General features: G+C 32.8%; 2 protein-coding genes across 4 annotated transcripts in view; one reads left to right on the forward strand and one right to left on the reverse strand.

Annotated features, from left to right (window-relative positions):
• LOC127072856 (zwei Ig domain protein zig-8-like) overlaps positions 1–22,119 on the reverse strand; it is a 315,596-nt gene that overhangs the window by 135,011 nt on the left and 158,466 nt on the right. Inside the window, exon 1 of one of the 3 annotated variants that reach the window (XM_051013674.1) lies at positions 9,018–9,200. The exons of the other annotated variants lie outside the window; for them this stretch is intronic. Coding sequence (XP_050869631.1) covers positions 9,018–9,021 — 4 coding nt within the window. The 5' untranslated portion in view covers positions 9,022–9,200. Of the gene's footprint in view, positions 1–9,017; positions 9,201–22,119 lie in introns of those variants that run through there. 3 annotated transcript variants of the gene reach the window in all.
• On the forward strand, positions 10,936–12,950 carry LOC127072843 (uncharacterized). Its single transcript, XM_051013651.1, has one exon. It carries the CDS (start codon positions 11,270–11,272, stop codon positions 12,527–12,529), a length of 1,260 nt encoding a protein of 419 aa, XP_050869608.1. The 5' UTR covers positions 10,936–11,269; the 3' UTR covers positions 12,530–12,950.

The raw sequence follows: 22,119 nt of genomic DNA on the forward strand, positions 1-22,119 counted from the left end.
GGAGCTTTTCGTGCTTTAAGCTTTGTTACCTTACCGCGATAGCCGGCGACGATGACGACGACGTTTCTCGCAGCTTTCTTGCTGCACCACCAATAGGATTTTATCGTAACATTTAAGCAAAATGTTCTTGACTTTAATTCCCCTTTGCTACTATACTTACTGAATGTTTCCTCATTAGACTAGTTCCATAGTTCTATGCTCCTATATAACCACAAAAAAAGAAAAAAAAGAAAAAGAGAGAAACATTTGATCTTCGTTTGACATTTCAATTCGTTTTTTCGAAATTCTTTTTCTTGTTTATTTCTTTTGCCTTTCATTTTTTTTCTTCTCTTTCATTAAAAACAAAAACATGAATTTATTAGAAATAACGTATATCGTAAAATTAATTGAATTGAGAGTGAACGGTAGGGAGAGATGGTTGTTTGGAGAGAGAGGGGTGGAGGGGAGGAAGGGTGATGTCGGAAAAGGAGAACAAGAAATCGCGATGGAAATTTTAATTGCAGTCCTTTTTTTTTTTGTTCTTTCTTTTTGCATCTATTTTTCCATCACTAATAACGACGAAAACGTAATTAACCAACTCTCTATTACTTTTTTCTTCTATCTTCTTTTTTTTGTTTTTGTTAATTCCTTTCCCGTGAATTTCAATTATTCGTACGATTTTCTTTCTCTTTCTAAATTATCATAAGCGTAGCGAAAAATGATGGATAAGTAATACCACGTACATACATATATATATATACGTAAAGCTACATTTATAGAAAAAAAATAAGATTATTACTAAACAATAACGTTAGAAGCGATTATGATAACAACAATCGTAATATATCCCACGATATGTCGTTGTTATACCAACATATGTTATAAATACCTGTTAAAGGTTTATATCTAACGATCTATCTAACGCCATAGTACTTTTCGAAATCGATTGAACATTTTCTCGAAAAATAGTATCTCCAATCCTTTTTGCCTCTGTACTTTGCTGAAACCCGACGACGGACCTTTTCAACTCGAACAACTTTAGATCTTTCGAAGCTATTTTCTATTCAGATCAGAACGGAAAGGAACGGTGAACGGTGAACGGACGAAGAGTGATAAGAAGGGATGAAGCGAAAGGGTTTGGATGTCTCGGTGGACTGGTCGGTCGTCCGGTCGTCCGGTCGTTCGGTCGTCCGGTCGTTCGGTCGTCCGGTCGTTCGTTCGTTCGAAAGCATCCAGGCGAGGAGAATCTCTCCTAAATTTTCAGACTTTACGCTTCGCGAGTCGAAGCCACCTCGTAAAATATCTACGACGAATGGCGAGATAGAGAGGAAGAGAGGGAGGAGAGATAGAGAAAGAGAGAGGGAGAGAGAGAGGGAGGGTGGGAGGGAGAAAGGAAAGAAGGAAGGAAGAGGGTAAGGAAAGAAAGAATAAGAGACACCACGAAAAGAGAGAGAGAGAGAGAGAGAGGGAGGAAGGAGGATGAAGAAGAGTGAACTACGATGGAAAAGAAGAGATTGGATAGAAGGAGATAGAAAATGGTTATCTTTCAATCTACCCTAGCGTACTATCACTCGGAAAGACTCGGAAGAGACGGGACCTGCCTGTTTTAAAATTCAAATTCACAACTTTTGCTTAAATGTCTCGGAGGTACAGTTTCTTCTCTCTCCCTCCTTCTCTCTCTCTCTCTCTCTTTAGCTATCTCTATCTTTATCTTTATCTTCCTCTCTTTTCTTCGAGGTAAATCTTGTAGGACGTGTGTAAAAACGGTCGAGGACTTTACGAGAGCGTAGAAAAGACTGGTCGAAGAGAATGGAGAGAGAGAGAGATAGAGAGATACAGAGAGAGAGAGAGAGAGAGAGAGAGAGAGAGAGAAATTCGACCGCATGAAACTTTGGATCAGCCCCAATCTCCGATAAGTAAATTGGTTGGGGCATTAGTAGTCTCTGGCGCGTTACAATTCCGGTAGCTCGGTCTGCACCGGCTACCCAGATTATGTTACAATGTTAGACGACAAAGTTTACCCATTATTAGAAGAGAGTCTCCGATTTTCGACTGCTAGAGAACTAAATGAGTCATCGATTTTGATGTCGATTCTCTTGGATTTCTCGATTTCGCCGGATTCCTTTCGATAAATTTAAAAGAATAATTTTAACGTTGCAACATTCACTACGATTCATAATAATCCGTATCGATTTTACAAATGGAATATTCTTTCACTTTGGAAAATGAGAAGTTTTCTATTGAATTGCAAAGTGAAATCGTTTCTTGTATATAAGATTGATCTCTTTTTCTTTTTCGCTTCTTCTTCGTCTTCTTCGTTTTCTTCTTCTTCTTCGTATTCTTTTACGAAACGTTCGTTCAATTAATTTTTTGATCGACACGAGAGAAAAAGGATTTCTTTCTTTTTTTTTTCTTCTTTTCTTCTTTTCTCTTCATTTCTTTTTGCCAATGAACATTTGCACAATGGATGGGAGAAAGCAAAAAAAAAAAAAAGGAAAGTTAAAGAAAAAGAAAAAAAAGAGATCGAAGGTCGGACGACTGTTAGAAATTTTTGATTCTTCCTAAAAGTTGGTAAGGGCTTTCAAAGTAATAAGAAAAAGATCCGCGATGAAAGAAACGTACTCATCGAGAAATCGTATTATAATCGAAGAATTAAATCGTTGAAACCCTCGTGCGATTAATGCAAAGAGAGAAAAAGTTTGGTTGGACCGATCGTATGGTAACGTTTCGGTCTCGCCGTAAAATATAGAGATATTATATTTTGAAAAAAATGTTCTTTTTATATAAAGAGGGAGAAAGAGAGAGAGAGAGAGAGAGAGAGAGAGAGAGAGAGAGAGAGAGAGAGAAACGATTGTCACCATTGATTTTTAGAAGCGGTCTTTTCACATAATAATTTTTACAAAACGGTTCATTTAATTCTTTCGTAGTCGTAGAAAAATTTATACAAAACGAATTCTGTCTCTTTCTGGCTTTTTTTCCTCTCTCACCTTTGAAAAAAAAAATATTAAAAATTAAAAATAAAAATAAAAAAGTATTGAAATAATTCCCTTTGGAAAAGAGAGAAAACCAGTTAAAAATTTCTGTAAAAAAAGTTTCAATTCGATGCTTAATCAAAGGTACGATAGTTCTTCTTTTTTTTTTCACAAAATATAGTCTCTCTCTCTCTCTCTCTCTCTCTCTCTCTCTCTTTCAAATAATATTAAAACATTAACAAAAATAAATAAATCTTATTGAACATTTTTATCGCTTATCAGAGAGAAAAAAAAATAATTTCGAATAAATATATTAACTATATATCTGTTGGAGTAAAAAGTAATTATTACTAATGATAAAAAGAAATATATAAATATCGTTAGTATATTTTAACGAACTCTTGGAAATACTCGAAATATCTTCGAAAAGAGGAAAGGAAGAAGGCAGAGGGATAGGCTGCCATTCGGAGTGGATTTCGTCGATAAATAAGCTCGACCGTTGGCTATCATATTTCTTTGTCGTGTCGTTTGGCCGCTATCTCTCGCGTCGAACAGAAACGGCCAGATTATTTATGATCCCCCAAGCACGATTTATTAAGGAATCGATTTGCCATACTCCACGGTCAGATTAATTTTTATTTTCGATCGATACGATCTGCGTAACGTCGTCTTCGTTATATCACTTTTCGCTCTTCTTTTTGTTTGTTTGTTTCTTTTTTCTTTTATTTCAGGGAGGGAGAGAATTTTCGTAGAAAACTTTTTACTTTTTTTCTATCGATTTTTTTTACTCTCAACATTATAAAAATATAATAACGAAAAATAACGCAAAGAGAGAGAGAGAGAGAGAGAGAGAAAGAAAGAGAGAAAGAAAGAGACGTTGTTATGGTTGGAAACATCATTTAGTTTATTGAAAATTTTATTTGAAGTTGAAGTACGATTAGAGAAGAACACGTATACCTGCACTTTAATGCTCCATACTATAGTATTTCCTTTGTTAATTTATATGATACGAAGTAAATTGTTAGAGGAATTTGTTGAACGAGTCAATTACCGCGCCATTAGGAGCCTTTCGTGGAAAGAGAATCAACGAATTATATTCAGCAATATGGCACCCACATGGCAGTACACCTCCTTTTCACCTTTTCGAGAGATATAATTCGCCATTTGAGAAAGTCTAGTGAACTCGTCGAGAAATAGAAATTCTATTTCACTTCGTTTGAGCTCATAAATTTGTTCCGGATAACAATACTAATTAAGATACAACCGAAGCTTATTTCGTCTAGATATTATAACAAGTATTAACATTATATTTATTTGTCTGTGTTTTATAAATACAATTAAAACGTACGATTCTAAAATACAATGGATGATCTACCGACTCGTTTCAATATTACTCGTTGATTAATTTCTAATGGCTTTGTATTTTCATTAAACTATAACGACGAACCTAAAATTATTTTTCTTTTATTATCAAACTCGTCTTACAAAGAGAATCTACTTGATGGAACATCTCGAATAAAATGGAAATTCTGTATGGCCCATTAAATTTTCATCATATAAGAGTGTTCAATCCTTTTGATATAATGCAACGAGAAGAGTATAAGAGACAGACAGAGAGAGAGAGAGAGAGAGAGAAATATAGCGACACAGTGTACGCGTATCCGAGGACTCATTAACCTAATGAGTACTCGACGCTAAACGTAAAGGATATTATTCCTGGCTTTTAGACAATAATCTCTCGTTATCGCTTCGGGAGAGTTTGCTCTCTGTTAATAACAACGATCTAAAGACTAAACGATCAAAATTTTAAAGTTACTGTAGAAAATTTATTCGAGAAACTTTATTCCCTTTCGTTCTGTCACATTTCTTTTTCTTTGGCGAAGAATCGTCCATGTCGTTGTAAATCTCATTGCAAAATTATTTTTGCCTTTGATTAGGAATTAGAACTGTGAGTTTGTGACTCGGTGACTCGTCCAATATTTTTTTAAATTTGCGTTAACTTTTATTAAATAAAGTAATTAAATCTCTCTCTCTCTCTCTCTCTCTCTCTCTTTCTCTCTGATTTGATACGTACATAGATTCTAAAAGTGACGACTGTTAGTTTTTTTTGGCCAATAACATGATTTATGTAACTCGATTCGTTGCGCCAAGGTCCAGGCGTAAGCGAAAAATATTCGAAGTCGAAATTCTTCGTATGCACATTCGCAAAATCTTTTCTTTCCAATCCTTTATTCTTTTTTGTTCTTTTTTCTTTTTTTTTTTTTTTTCTTTAGTTATTGCAACAGCCTGACCTCCGTTCGATGTGGCTCGCTGTGTCAGCGCTTCGTCGATTCGATTCCGATTTATATCTACGATTTGGAGGCGTGCATTTCATTTAGAAAATAATAGTTATCTACTCGTACAAAATAATGATAATAATGATAATAATAATAGTAATAATAATAATGATAATAATGATAATAATAATATAGTAGTTCGTACAGTCTATCGTTTCGATATAATTCTAACAACGTCATAATTATTCTTGTCTCTGATTTCTTCCGATAAAAATAGAAAGCGATTGCTCAAACGATATTTTCAATTTGTCAAATTGAATTTTTATATTATTAATTTTCTAAACGATGCTACTGTACGAGAATAGAATTCTTATTTAACTTGACAGCAATCCTTTTAACAAGTTTATTGTTTTCTTTTTTGTTTTTTCGTTTTCTTTGCTTTTTTTTTTTCTTTTCTTCTTGTTTTTTTAGTTAAAATAAAGATCGTGTAAACGCAAAGTACGAAAAAGTTAAGCGTATTCTACGCCTGGGGATTATTATTATACCTACCGACATAACCAGGTAGAATGTAATTTATGGTTAATTTATGCTGTATATTCTATCGCGCGAGGTATACAAAAGATAATATTCGCGCACGGGCACGAAGATAAGATACGACTACCGAGAAATAATAACGTTAACGAAGATTCATTCACAAGGAACGATATACATACATACATACATATATATATATATGTGTATATATATATATATATATATATATATATATATATATATATATATGGTATAACGAAACAATTAATAATTAAAAACTTTGTGAATTAATTTAATAATGAAAACGTTGAATAACAAGTTCGATGTATCGAGGTAAACAACCTTTTTCTTTTATATTATGTTTTAATGACATTTTATGTCAATAAAATGTAATTCATCGTAATAAATGATGTTAATAACGTTTAACAAAGTTTATAAGGTGAAAGAAACGACACCGTTGTTTATGTGAAATTTTCACAAAGGTATGAGAGAGATAGGATGTACCGAATAGCAATGATGATATATATGAGGATTTATGATATTTTCAAAGATAGATCATTGCCGTGAACTAGTTACGATATTTATTATATGAATCATAAATCAAATATATTATATTTTCGTTCGTACATATTACATTTCTCGTATTTCTACGTCAAAATTTTATATAATAATAAGTAAATATGGAGAGAAAAAAAGAAAGTAGTGAAACAATGTGGATAAGATGACAGCTTGATTTTAATTAGACGTTTGATAAGAACGAAACGAAACGCGGCATGAATGTAGCATGAAATAAAGTATTCAACGAAATATAATCAACCGAAGAAAAAGAAAAAGGACAAAAAAAGAAGAAGAAAGAATACGCACATACATACAGAAGAAAAAGAGTCGTTGAACTATACGTTGAAGCTCAAAGTCAATTTACAATGTTAATCTTCACCTCTGATAAAAATAATTTTTATAACGGGATTTCGTTGAACGAACGGTGCAATTTTTCAATCAGCCGATAGGAAAGAAAATATCCAACGATATGACTAAGTAAATAGACAAATTTTTAATAGATCAATGAGTAGAGTGCACAGGACGATTTGCAAATCAATAACGTTTCTCCATTGATATCGGGATAAAACGTTTAATCTCGATCTTGTCAAAAAAAAAAAAAAAAGGAACAAAGAAAGAAAAGATAGAAAAGAAAAAAGAAAAAAAAATATTAATTTATCTCTTCTATTATTTTCTTTCGATACAATTTTCTTAAAATAAATGCAATATTTCTAACTGGATTTTCTATGCAGAACGTGTGACTTTATCTACTGGAGAAAATGAAAAAAAAAAAAACTGAACGACCACGTACTTTTCTTCTTTTATCATCTTTATTTCAGTACTTTTATTTTATTTTATTTTCTCTCTCTCTCTCTCTCTCTGTCTTTTTCTCTCTTTTTCTCTTTTCCCATTTCGTGGTCGAGTAAATATTGACAGTCCTTGGGAATACTTAGAGTTTCATACGAGAAATCTTTATACGATATATCTGTACCGAGAAACGGGAATGAAATTTTCGTATTTGAAATATTGTCGAAAATTTACAACGCTATATTATTTATTTCCTATTGCGTTTCATTTCTTTTCCTTCCGTCTCTTTTCTCCTTTACTTTTCTATTTCATTTTCACTTCCAGTTCCTCTATCTTTCTCTCTTTATTTTTCCCTTTTCCATTTCTCCTTTCGCAACCATCTCTCCCCAAAATCCTTCCCTCTTTTGGAGGATTAAAATATTGAAAGGTCGCACGCGGATTTGAAGGATGTCGGTAGACGAAGCTGAAGCAAAACGATAAAAAAAAAAAAGAAAAAAAAGAAAAGAAAAATGAAAAGAAGAGCAAAGAAAAAATTACAAGCTCGGTCAGAATTCGTTCCTGGGGACGATCTTTTGCGTGTTTTCCACTCGCACGGATAGCGTAGACGTGGTTTGACGGTTCGGAAGGAACGACCGTGTTATTTACATATATTACCAAGGAAAAAGAGGAGGAAGACGAAGACGAAGACGAAAACGAAGAAGAAGAAGAACAAGAATAAGAATAAGAAGAAGAAGAAGAAGAAGAAGAAGAAGAAGAAGAAGAAGAAGAAGGTGGTACCCGGAGGACACGAATTTATGGTTCGTGCAAGTTCTCGACGGTCTCCATTTAGAAATGCTCTTTCTGAAAAGCGTAGCTTTCGTCTCACGAAAATCATCCTGACTCCTCTTTCTCTCTCTCTTTCTCTCTCTCTCTCTCTCTCTCTCTCACACACACTCACTCTTTTCACCTTATTCTTTATCCGAACGCTACGTTGGAAGAGAGGGCCACTCGTGCGCGGCCAATTCAGTTAATTTTTCCGTAGTGGAAGCCAAGAAGGCGATTTTTCCCGCTCTTTGCCTTTCTAGATCTCTGTCCTCCTCCTTGTCCACCCCCTCCACCTTCTCCTTCTCATTCTCCTCCCTATCTTCCTCCTCCTTCTTTTCTCCTCCTTCTTCTTCTTCTTCTTTTCTTTTCTCTCTCACTTTTCTATCAACCTCATCCCCCTTACCCACTCTTTCTTTTTCTTCCTCTTCTTCTTCTTCTTCTCCTCCTCCTCCTCCTCTCTCAACCCTCTTAATCCTCGCGTTAACTTTTTTCTCCCTTCAACCCTCTCCTTCCTTTTCTCCTTCGACGAAGTAGTCACGCCGCGTTCACCACGTATTGTTCCTTGAAAATCGTCTTCGTAGAAGTAGGTTTCCTGTTATTTCCTTTTGTTTTCTCTCTCTTTCTCTCTTTCTCTTTCGCGTTGTCGCACGTTGTCTCTTTCTTTCTTTCTTTCTTTCTTTCTTTCTTTTTTTCTTTCTTTCTCTAGATCGTTTATTTCTTCTATTTGAGAGGTTAGAACCACGTCAAGAGATTCTCAAGACGAATGAGAAAGAGAAAAGAAAACATTGAAATGGTCGACGGATCAAGAGGATGACTGTTTCTGACCGGATGAGGAGGGAGGAGGGAGGAGAGAGGAGGGAGAAGGGAGGAGGGAGGAAGGTCTTATATCTTCCAACTGAGTTATTATAAATATTAAATCGATACAAGCAAGTAAACGATAAAACGATCGAATTTTAATGATAAAATGATTCATCTTCGTTTGATTTTCGTTCGTTCGTTCATTTATTCATTCGTTCGTTCATTCATAAATTCATTCGTTCATTCATTCGTTCGTACGACTTTTGTCCTACAAGATAAATTAAGAAAATATTTCTGTAGTATTACTTACACATTACGTTCGTGAATTATTTCTCTCTTCTTCTTTCGTGCATCTGCCACATTTCACACTTTATTTAATAATTATTATTGAAACTAATCCAATGTATCGAATCGATATAATGTATTTTTGCTGGTGTTACGTGCTATAAGATCAAATATAATGCTAACACCGTTATACTCGTTAATACCGAAAGATGTTCTCGCTTTGACGTCGAAACTATTACTATCTTTGTATCCTTGATCGAATGTTTAAGATTGTTTATTATTTGGCGTACTAAGGACGAACATCGATTATTTCTAAGAATTTAGAACAACGTATAAACGTACGTATGTACGACGTGGAATGAAAAAAATAAATAAATAATGAAAGTTGTATCTATATGAATCGTATCCTGGTGTATTACAAATGTTTATGTATGTCTCTCTCTCTCTCTCTTTCTCTCTCTCTATCTCTCTCTCTTTCTCCCTCTCTCTCTCTTTCTTTCTTTCTTTCGACTTTGGTTTCAAAGACAACATTGTTTGTATCACGATATCTTTCCATACTATTTTTGCAAGACAAGACGCATAAATTTGTCTTTATCGGACGACATAATGAATGTATAAAATGTAATAATCGTGCGTTAATTCAATCAATTAGCTGAAACACTCGTATCAACGATCGGGAATTTCTTATCTTTGTAAATTTGTAGATATTAATTTTGCAATCGTATAAGAGATGCTTCGTATAAGAGAATCCGATGATTTATTTGTACGTCATTCGTCTTATTGCAATGTTTGTTTATTAGGTTTGAAACGAAGTTTTAGAAATTTTGGAAAAATTTTTTTTTCATAAGAGCCTACATTTGTTATAATTGCAAATATATTCTACGTGAAAGAAAAGACAAGTAGTTTTTTTTCTATGAAAAATTTTTTTTGATAACGTTTTATTTTAAATATCTGATATAATGATAATAAAATCATCGAGAATCATAATTCTTCTCTTTTTTAAGTTATATTAAACGTTCGTAGTAAAACCTATCATTAAATTCATTTCCATTATATACATCACTTTTGTCTTATTGCATATTGCAATTATGTTAATTTCGTATATCCAATATTTAAACTCTGATTAATATGTCAACACTTTGTAAATATTCTTATCTTATTCTCTTTTCTTTTTTTAAATGAAGATTAATTGTTTTATTTATGTATATATATATATTTTTATCATATTTCGTAATGACTCGCCGATATATACTCAAGACAGATAAAATTTTATCTTACTTTATCGTTTCGTAATGAGGATATGACTAATGAAGATATGTGTATTTAATAGTAGAAATCTGTATCTAGTTATCTATTTCTATTATATATTAAATATGTACATACCTGTTAAATTGACATGATATGTTTGAAAATAGATACAGGTAAATTTATATTACATATAAAACAGGAAAAGAAAAATTTAACAATTAACGTTTCCCTAACGATTATGATTGTAGTTATTACAAACCAAAAAAAAAAGTAAACAGAAAGAAAGAATAAAAAGAAGTATATTTAATCTGTCATTTTAAGCTCAAATATACATACACACACACACATATATGTATATACACAAGATAAAAAGCTTTTAATAGCAAAAAAGGGAGGTTTTTCTAAAAAGTTGTAAATGCATTAACAACGTCACTAATTCTTTTCGCAAGATTGCAAAATGTTTAACATACAAAAAATGTTTAACATATATAACTACATCACTGATTTATAAACTAGACGTTCTTCTCCCACCCTAACTAATCTACTCGGTACCTTTCCTCTCTCTCTCTCTCTCTCTCTCTCTCTCTCTCTCTCTCTCTCTGTCTATTTGTTTCTTTTTTTTCATGGTTACAGATGTATGTAAATGGTAACGACGTAGAGTCGTCGTCATTCGTCGGTCGACTTTCGTAACGGAACATACCCACATAGTTCGTCTCTATATATATTTATATATATATATATATATATATATATATATATATATATATATACACAACATAATTTTGTGCATAAGTGTTAATCGAATAAACGAAAAGATAAAGTTAATTAGATTCTCATAGTTCATTCGTATAAAGGAAACATATAAGTGTAAAATTGTGTGTTTTTTGTTTCTCAACCGTTCGTTTATTGCGAATTAAATAAATAAACGTGAATATAAACAATTAAGGAAGTTATACACGTACCATACATATTACATACATACATACATACATATATACATACATACATATCCGTATAAACAGTGAGAAAATGTCCGACGTAGAACATAAAATCAAAGAACATTTCAAGGTCCTCGTACCTAAATTGATGAGTTATCTGCGCGATGATTATTACAAATACGAGTACGAGTTGGAACGACCAAACGATTCTATATTTTTCTCCGGTACATTTTATATGAGGATAAAATTTTGGATTAATGATAATAACGATGTCAAAGATAAGAATAAAACGAATAAGAATAAGGAGAAAACAATAATCATGCGATTAGTCGCAAAGACCCCAATAACGACCGAGGCAGTGCAACAGTTAATGAGAGCGAACGATCAATTTTACAACGAAATTATTTTCTATCGTAATTATGCAACGGAGGGCGATAATATTCCAAAATGTTATTACACCAACGAGAATGATCTCTTCGGAGCGACCTTGGTTTTAGAAGATATAACTACTAAAGGTTATAAGATACATCCGAAAAAGGTCGATATACCGTTAGACGATATTCTTCCTGTTATGAAAGAAATCGCTAGATTTCACGCAAAGGGATACGTCATGAAAGAGAAACATCCCGAAAAATTTGTTGGATTTATCGAAACAATCAAGGAATGCCGATACGACGCTAACGATAACGATCCGAACAGTCATTATGTTTATTTATTAAATCACGTTACCTGTAGGCCCATAAATTATTTGCGAAAAATTAATTACGACAATAATTTTTGCGATAAACTCGAGGAATGTTTGAAAAACGCTTATCGTAAAATATTATTGAAAACTATCGAACCAGTCGAACCATTGGCGGTATTATGTCACGGTGATCTTACGATTAATAATATGTTATTTAAAAAAGATGAGAAAGACACGCGAGTGATGCTGATCGATTTCGCTTTAATCCGATATGGATCGCCTGCGATCGATCTTTCGACGTTTCTTTGTCTCTCTTGTTCGAATCAAGTCAAATGCGAGAACTTACCAATAGTATTGAGGACCTATCACGATGAATTAACGAGATGTCTAAAGGAGAACGGTCTTACGAATTTAGAGAAATATTCATTCGAAGCATTTTGGAACGATTACGTCGAACACGCATTATTTGGTTACACCGTATGCTCTTACTTTTTACATACGCTTATGAACGAAGATCTTCCGCCATTACCCGACATCTTGGATAAGAAGATGGAAGACTTAGCGAACATAGTCATCGAATCTGGCGGTGATAAAATCACGATAGCTTTGGCAAACATTTTAATCGATTTGAAGGAACTCGGATGTTTCAACAAAATTTTGTCATAATTCTATCGAATGTTTCGAAATACTAATTGATTGTTTGATTAAGTGATGAGAATTATGTGATAAAATGTGTTTGTCAATGTAATAGATAACAATGAGAGGGAGACGATGATATCGATAATTGATAATATTCCCGATATTTATGTCCGTGAAGAATTCTAGCGTCAAGAATTTTTCACTGTGCTTGTCGTACTTTTTTAAGATGTTTTCTTTTTTCTTCCTCTTTCTTTTTCTCTCTTTTATTACTACTCGTTGAGAAAAATGTTCGGAGCGAGTTTCACGAAGGGGATAATAAAAAGAATAAAAAAGAAAAAAACAAAGACCAAATATAATTAGAATCTTTTACAAATTTTTATTATAAAAAAGTATCGATATTCGCCAATCTTCTTTTTTGTCGCAGAGAAAGATAGAGAGAGAAGGAAAATGAAGACTTCAAACAAAACAAAACAAAAAAAATAGAAAAAAAAAAAGAAAAAACTCGTTTAAAAGTTGACGGCCACGTCTATCGAATACATCGAACAAAGCGTTTTACCTTCGGGATCAAAGTAAAAAAGGAGAAGTTTGAGGACGCGCAAAAATTATTATTCTTTCGAACGTAGCGATAGAGGAGACTCAAGTTGGTATCTGCCTTTCAAATAAAGGCGTACCCGTGCTTTACCACCGTGGTTACCACCGTGCTTCGAGGAAAAAAAATAAAAAAAAAAAAAAATAAAAAAAAGAACTTTGTCATTTCCATATATTTTTCCGCGTGCGTCTTGGCGCGCGCGACTCGTAGGAAATTCGTTTATCACGTCGTAGCCTGAATTTCAAACGGGCTTACCTCCCTTCCCGCCCGTCAAAAATTTCCTTTACCTTTTGCTATGAAAAAAAAATAGAGAGAGAGATAGAGAGAGAGAGAGAGAGAGAGAGAGAGAGAGAGAGAGAGAGAGAGAGAGAGACAGTGCAACTCCTCGTTCAATTTTCTTACCTCTTATGTACGATCATATTTGCGAATGAGTTGAGATAAACGATAAGAAGTAAAAAATATATGAGTTTGAGAGAGAGAGAGAGAGAGAGAGAGAGAGAGAGTGAATGCATTTAAGATTAGACATCAACAAGGGTGAATATTAACTTGTAACGATTTTAATTGTAAAAGTGTTGGTAACTTATCGTGAAGTTTAGCTACAATTGTAAAACACGTAGAGAAAACACGAAAAAGCACTTTCGCGAGAAAATTTCATTACATCGTAGAAAATCGAAAGTATTATATGTCTGTATGTAAATACGTATAGATATATGCGTAGTATAGATACTTACTTATGTACGTATACGGACATAATATATAATATATAATAGATATATTATGTATGGAGGTGCATTCTGGTGTAGCCTTCAAGCGTGGTATCATATTCCATAAAATCGAGTCTACGTGGTAGATACATGCATACATACATATATGCATAGATTCGTACGTACGTAGTTGTACGTACGTACGTACTTATATATTGAATGCAATTTATACGAGGTTGCATCGATCGACGTGATATCGATATCACAATAACGAGGAATTGTTCCTAATGAGAGAAATTGGATATACACGTTGTAGATACTTAGAATATCATCGTAGATAGATTCGAGGGAGACTGATTTACGAAGATTATTAATATTAATATAATATTGATTTTATGATTATTCAATATAATTATTCTATATATTTATTCAATATATATATATATATATATTTATGTACAAGAGTTGAATAATTATATGGTCAATTTAAATAATAATATTCTTATGCTTTGGTATCCCTGTATATTGTTTCTTTGTTTTCTTTTTTTATAAATAAATTACAAACAAATTTAATGACAAATTATTTCTTATTACTAACAATTGTTTCTTTATTTTTTGTTTAAATAAGTTACAAACAAATTTAACGAAAAATTGCTTCATTACTAATAATTCTTATTGTAGGACGATTTCTTCTTTTTTTTTTTTTTTAAAAAAGAATAAATAATCCTTTTGATAATTGTTCGTGCAATACCAATCGTTCGCATCATACTTCTAAAGAAGAAGTGTACAAGTTTGATCGTTAAATTCGAAGAATCCAACATTTTCTACGCGTTGCCGACAAGTTCGAGAACTTTTTGAGAGGTCGAAAAGAGTTTAACGATCGCTGACAAGTAACATACGGATAGCTCTACCAGAAAAGGAAAGAGAGAGAGAGATAAAAAGAGAGAGAAGGAGAGTAATAAAGAAGTACAAGTATCTAAGAGAGTTAAATTTAAAACGAAAATCTGTAGAAACAGTTCAATCGAATGTTAGTTACGAATCCGTCTATCTCTTTGGGTCATTTTCTTTCTTTTTTTTTCATGTTTCCAATATATTTGCAATTTAAAAATTATTACCCTTTTCACTTTACTATCGATTCAAATATATAATTAAATAAAATAATTAAACTTGTAATATTCGTTTCGATGAAGCAAAAAAAAAAAAAGAAAAAAAAATTGCGAAATAATTATCCTATCAATCGAGAAGTCTCTCGAAAAAGTTATATTTCAGTATTTCAAAAAAAAAAAAAAAAAATGAAAAAAGAAAAAAAGAAAGAAAAAATGAATTATGACGATTAAAATTTAATACGTTCCAATATTTATTACTTTAATATGAAAAAAGGAAGAGAGAGAGAGAGAGAGAGAGAGAGAAAATATTCTCTCAATCAAATTATATAATAAAATTAACGAAACAATTATTTTATTAGGAAATATAATTTTATACGAGTAACGATCGGTCGCGTAGAAGTCACGGAACAAAAGTAATATTTCCAAAAATTTCATTAAGAAATAAGTAGACCTATACATACATACATACATACATACATATATACATACATAAATACATAAATACGTAATAACGTCGATCATTTTTATTTTAAGAAGGATACGAGCAATTCTTTTTCTTTATACTTTAGCGTTTTAATTTGACGAAGGGTCATTTCGTTTCTTAAAGTAGAAAATATTTTGACAACAACTGAGAGAGACAGAGACAGAGATAGAGACAGAGAGAGTAGAGTTGGGCGTTGAAGTCGTGAGTCGCGTGCTCCAAGTTTTAAGATGCAATATTTCAGAACAGCTAAAGAAGAAGAAAGGAAAAAAGGAGAGAGAAAGAGAGAGAGAAAGAGAGAGAGAGAGAGAGAGAGAGAGAGAGAGAGAGCCCTTTAATGCGACAAAGCAAATAACCTTCGGTCTAAGAAGATTGCGAGGGAAACAAGGTCGACCAAGGATGCGAGTGCGCTGTTGCAGAAAGAGAGGCAAAACTTACACGCCCCTTACTACTATTCTCCCTCCATTTTCTCCCTACACCCCTGTAGACTTCCTCCCTTTCCACAAGTCTCGTTCTACCCACGCAGAATCTTGATAAGCAAGAACGGCCAGATAAATAAATTTTTCCTCTACTTTGTCTCTCTTTCTCTCTCACGTATTGCTCGAGTTCGTATTGGAATTTCGTATCGAGTGTTGTTTCTTGTGTGATCTATATTTGAAATATTTTTAACAAATGTATTATTTCTTGGAGATGTGTGATTTATGATCGTTCATATATTAATATATATATATATATTCTTTTATATATATATATTTTTTCATTTATGTATGTACATCTTTTATGTTTTTAATATTTTATATCTGCACGGGAGAAAATATTTTTGGTTTGTACAAGTTGAGATCAATGATTCTAAAGTATCCATTGAATATATATGTGTGTGTGTGTGTGTGTGTGTGTATGTGTATATATCTTATAGAAAAAAAAATGACAAAATAAAATAGTAGGAAATAAAACGATACATTTTCCGCCTGTGTATATTTCACACCTTACGATCCCTTCAATGTACGAATGATCGATGATTCGAAATAAAAAGGTATCCAATAAAAAGGGAAAGGGAAATATACGGTAAGAGGAGGTGGAGCCTTATTTTGCTGGCAGATCGAAATATTTTCGACGCGACTCGTGACAAATAACTTTGTTCCTAATCCGAAATTAATTCCGTCCTCCTAGTTGTAATTTATCGTTCTTAGGAAATAAGAACAAAAAAAAACAGAGAGAAAGAAAGAGAGAGAGAGAGAGAGAGAGAGAGAAAGAGAGAGCGATGTTTCGGCACGCGAGCGCGCATGTAAAGAACCAAAGGAAAACCTTGGATTACCGATAACGTTATCATTTTATCTTTCGATATGGTTGATCGATAACACGAAGGAAAGTATTCACGCTACTTTAAAAGGGGAACAAAACGACTGGTGATTACCAGCGAAGTAATAAGAAAAAATTTGGATATTGAATCAATCTGACGCATACATAATGTGTCATTGTGCCAAATGAAAAATGAAGTTTCCTATGACAAGTCTTCCACTCGTTAGATCAATCAATTATTCCTCGCTATGTAAGGAATTTATAATGAAAATGACTTTTATTTCCTTATCATATTATATAGATATATAAATACATACATACATACATACATACATACATATATATATATATATATATATATATATATATATAAAGATGTAGACACACGTTCTACTATCAACTAATTAATCAATTCGATTATATCCATCAAAGTATATAAGTCAAAGAGTTTAAATCGAATAATATTATTTTGACATCAAAGTTTTTTTGAATAAAAATCAATGTTAAAGAAACACATCGGTTAACTGGACGATATATCACGAACAGTACTATCGAATATGTACTTCAAAAAAAGGATTATACCTTTCTCTCTGTCTATCTCTCTTTTACTCTCAGACACACGTACACGATCTCTCTCATTCGCGATACGTAAGTATGCAAATGCAAGAGTACATTTATCTCGGCACCACGCCCATGTATTTCCTGGGAGCTTCCGGACGCATTGTCGGTAGCGAATCGAATCCCCACACCCCTAGTCGAAGCTACCACCCTCGTACCACCCTTCGAGAGCAAGCACACCCCCTCTCCAACTCCCTCCCCTTCTTCATCCCGCGGAATCCCCGTGGTGCCGCCACCCCAGTCCGATACTCCGGAGATTTACGAGCAAACTAGCCTGCTCCCCAGGGCTAATAGACCGCCAAGTTATGGGCCAATTCAATTTAATTTCGAAAATAAACAACCGCCGACGGCGACGTAGGTCAATTTATTCCTAAATACCGCGAACCACCCACGAGATACGCTAGTCCTCATTCTCTATCTCTTTCTCTCCTTCAGGTTCTAATCTCTTACTTGGGTCCAGTCGTACCAATAGACTTATGGACATAGAGAGAATAATGGGTCGTGTCTTGTTCCATCGAAAATACGTATTATTCGATATAGTTATATAGAAGAGGAAGAAGAAGACGGAAAAGAAATAGAAAAAAATGACGAATTCGAATTAATCCACCAAGATTTTGATAATCACGTATCAACCCGTATTATTACCGTCCAATCGATACGCCGATAAAAAAAACTTTATTGAAACAATTAATTCATTCGTAATAAACATACGTCAATGATACGTCAACGATGTCCGATAATAATTTAATAATAATAACTATTCTTTCATTGTAATCGTTTGATTTTAATTAAACTTAATTATGATAAAAATACGGTATAGATGATATAAATTGATGCAATTTTATTTTTTATTATTTCATAAATCGAGCTCGACGTTATCTCGAACGAAATTATATCGTTTCCGATGTTTCCTCGTTTCGTTTATCTCGGATTGCAAATTATTAATCGATAAAAGATTGACAGAAAACGTATCGAGGCAAGAAAATCGTGTAAGTGCGAAAGACGAAGAAGTTTTGAATTCATGCCTTCGATTACAACAAAGCCATGTTTGAAATAGAAGCGAATAGACAATTGGTTTGGGTATACTTGTTAAGGAAGAAGTGGTCCAAGTTTAATGAATTTCCGTGCTCTAACTCGTTTCGAGGCGTGAATGATCGATGCCTGTTAAACCATGAAAGGTTAACACGATCTCGCACTCTATTATTTCCTTCTTCTTTCTCTCTCCCTCTATTATTTCTCCCTTCTTCTCTTTCTCTTTCTCTTTCTCTCTCTCTCTTTCTCTCTCTCTTTCCATCTTTTTTTTAAAGCTTCGTTAAAAAAAAATTTTTTTGATTAAAAAAAAAAGAGAAGATTAAAAAATGAAAAAAAAAAGAAAAAAAAACAGAGAGAGAAAAAAGAAGGTTCAAAGATTATAAGTAAGTCAGTAAATATATGAAAAATCGAATTTGTTTGACAAATCGAATCGGTGTAAAATTCTGTGACAAACAAGCGCACATTCAAATATTGGCCAATCGCGTCCGCGTTCATTTGAACAAACTAAAATTCGAAATTTTACCCATTGGGTACCCATTTAAACGCGTACACATCTCACAGTTTACACATTTCATTTAATCGAAATGTTTTATCGGATTAAATTTTTTCTCTATCTTTCTCTCTCTCTCTCTCTCTCTCTTTTCTTTCTTTCTTTTTCTTTTTTTTCGGAAAACCCGACCATACTCCGGATGACCGTTCTAATTAGAACGTCGAATAAATCAGTCGAATCGCTGCCACTAGAATTATTATATGTAGGTACTTATATCAAACGTAGACCAAGGTGAACCCTTTTTCGCGAACTTACTGTAAAAGTTTCGCTTCTACTACTTCCTCTTCTTCTACTTCTACTTCTACTCCTTCTTCTTCTTCTTTTCTTCTTCTTCTTCTTCTTCCTTGATTCTGTGAGAACTTTTAATTAAAAGCTGCGCCTCTCCCAAAGACTTACGACGTTCAAATCGAAGAGACATTTTCTCTTTTGATATTATACGATATACATATAATATTTATAAATAAATATAATATATATTATATATATATAAAACTTAAATGGTAACAAGGGTAAAGCAGCATATCATTCGAAATCATCTTTTAATTTTTCTTTAAAATATTTTCAATAGTGTTGCTACTCCTTTTATGGGGTTAGTTCGAAGATTAATGATTTATGATAAGTGAATTTATGATAAGGATGTGTCTCATCCCTGTCGAAAACAAAATTAACTTTCTCATCTCGGTGGTCTTTCGTCATCATGGTGAATATTTTATATTAAGACACTGTGTATGTATACACACACGTATATATATATATATATATATATATATATATATTCATCTACTTGACATTATACATCAAATGTAAAATTCAATATTTAACAATATTTATTAACAAGATAGATGGTATACTCAATTTAAATAGGTTCAAGGTTAAGTAAGGAATTTTAATTGATAATGATACACTCTGGTTAACACAAATGTTATTATAAAATCATTTACAACCACATGTATATTCATATTCCCACTAGATACATATATCAACTGCAACCTAAAATGCATTTGTATAATACATATATTCGTATAATACATTCAACTATTGTTTCATGTATTATTACTTCATCGAAAAGTTATAATTATTCTATATACAAACTTTTATATACGTATATTCGCGAGCAACTGACTTATCTGTGTTTTGATATTGTTGTTGTTCTTGTTGGTTTTTGCTTTTTTTCTGTTTTTTTCTTCTTTCTTTTTCTATTACATTTTTTTTCTAACGTTATTTCAAAGTATAAAAGATGCAGTAGAGAGGGAGTTATTGGCTGTCTTGTAGATTGGGTCCTGGATACGAAGAGCATATTCCACTCTAATCACATCGTTACAACGTCGTGTTGATCATCGCACGTGTAATTGCGTCCCGAGACACACTATATATCCGGCGTTACGCAGGCTTCTCTCTCTATCTCTCTATTTCTCTCTATCACTCTCTCTCTCTCTCTCTCTCTCTCTCTCTCTCTCTCTCTCTCTCTCTCTCTCTCTCTCTCTCTCTGTTCGATTTTGCACATTTCGCTCCGTTCGTCGTCGTCCCTCTCTCTGATTGCGTTTCAACGGGAATTTGCATTTCTATCAACGAGCGAGGATACGGCCGCTTTAACGCGGACTAGTTTCCTCTAAATAATAGCGTGAAGAAAGATAAATAAAAAATAAAAAAAAGAATGTACTTGTAAGCAGCGACGGATTCGAATTTCAAGGGGCCCCGTGACGTTACAAAATATATTCAGACTCCCATTAATATAAATCAATCATGCACAATATTTGTATGTATATATATATATATATATATATATATATATATATATATATATATTTCTTCTTTCGATTCAATCGTTCGTATAAATGATAAAAGCATGAAATAATGTTTTCATTAAATTCGATCACAATTTGTAAAAAAAATAGATATTATATGACGGCCATCAGACGTTCAATTAAAATTGATTATATAATATAAATTTGATGTCGTCCAGTGTGTAAGCTGTTTTTTTTTTTTCTTTCTTTTCGTTCAGAAGGAAGAAAAAAATTAATCGAACGCGTATTTAGAGATTATTCGTTTATTTCAGTTCTTTCAACGAATTGTTAATTAAATCGTTATAAATGTTCTAAGGATAGTACGAGCGATAATCGAGAATTTCTGATCGACGATTTTCGAAATAAAATAAAATCTCATTCGACTAATTCTTGTTTAATCCTATTATTTTTCTTTATCTTCTCTCTTTCTCTCTCTCTCTTTCTTTTTCAGTGTTCACAACATTCTATCCTTTTATCGTCGTTAATTCTATTAAACTTTACTAATTTTTACCGAGATACTCGTGCTTGTATTCGTTGTTTGATAAAATTACAGAATCGATATATGTATATATATATATATACATAATGATAAAAATATACTTATCTGGCGAATTGTCAACAAAAGGAAAAAAAAAGAAAAAATAAAAAAGAACCTGAAACGATTACTTGGAACTATTTTCTACTAAAAGTCTTTGAACAAATTATCGATGATCTTTTTTTCTATTTTTTCTTTATCTATTAAATTAAATTGAACTATTTCGGTGTGACGTAGATATAAAAATATCCGACTGTATTGCTTTTGTGTTCACAAGATACCAACGTCTATCTTTTTACTCACGGTTGTTGTTGTTTTATACGAAAGAAAGAAAGAGGAGAAAGAGAGAGAGAGAATGAAAGAAAGAAAGAAAGAGAGAGAGAGAGAGAGAGAAAGATAGAGAGACGACGATATTGACAAATACGAGCCTTTCTCGAAGAAGACGCGAAGAAAATGTAAAAGAGCACATGTATGTAACTACTACTACACATACACACACGTATACACGTATCTGTGTGTATATATTTTTGCGAGAGAGATAGAGAAACACACACAGAGAGAAAGAGAGAGAGAGAGAAAGAGATAGAGGAAGAATGGAAAAATGAAGTAAGAAAGGGACAAAGAGGGTGCAAAGGGATATCAGCTAGCTCGTTTATTTTTCCTTCTCGATCTTTTCGTTCTCACTTACTTACAAAAGATGTTTAGGATGGGATTTCTTTCACGCCCGTATACTTCTCGATTCGAAATACGAGACCATTGCTTTTCACGTCATCGTAAGGATTTCTTCAATGAACGATGAAAGAACGAGAAAGAATTATATTTATATATATATATATATATAAAAGTAGTATATACATTGTTACGATTCTTTTGATTTTATAGTAACATTGTAACGATAATAATGAAACGCGATACGTAA

The sequence above is a fragment of the Vespula vulgaris genome, chromosome 2 (genome assembly GCF_905475345.1).
Source record: "Vespula vulgaris chromosome 2, iyVesVulg1.1, whole genome shotgun sequence".
Taxonomy (NCBI): Eukaryota; Metazoa; Arthropoda; class Insecta; order Hymenoptera; family Vespidae; genus Vespula; species Vespula vulgaris.

What these genes read in the sequence shown, in the direction of transcription:
- LOC127072843 (XM_051013651.1), top strand. Translation starts at nt 11,270, where the DNA reads ATGTCCGACGTAGAACATAAAATCAAAGAACATTTCAAGGTCCTCGTA.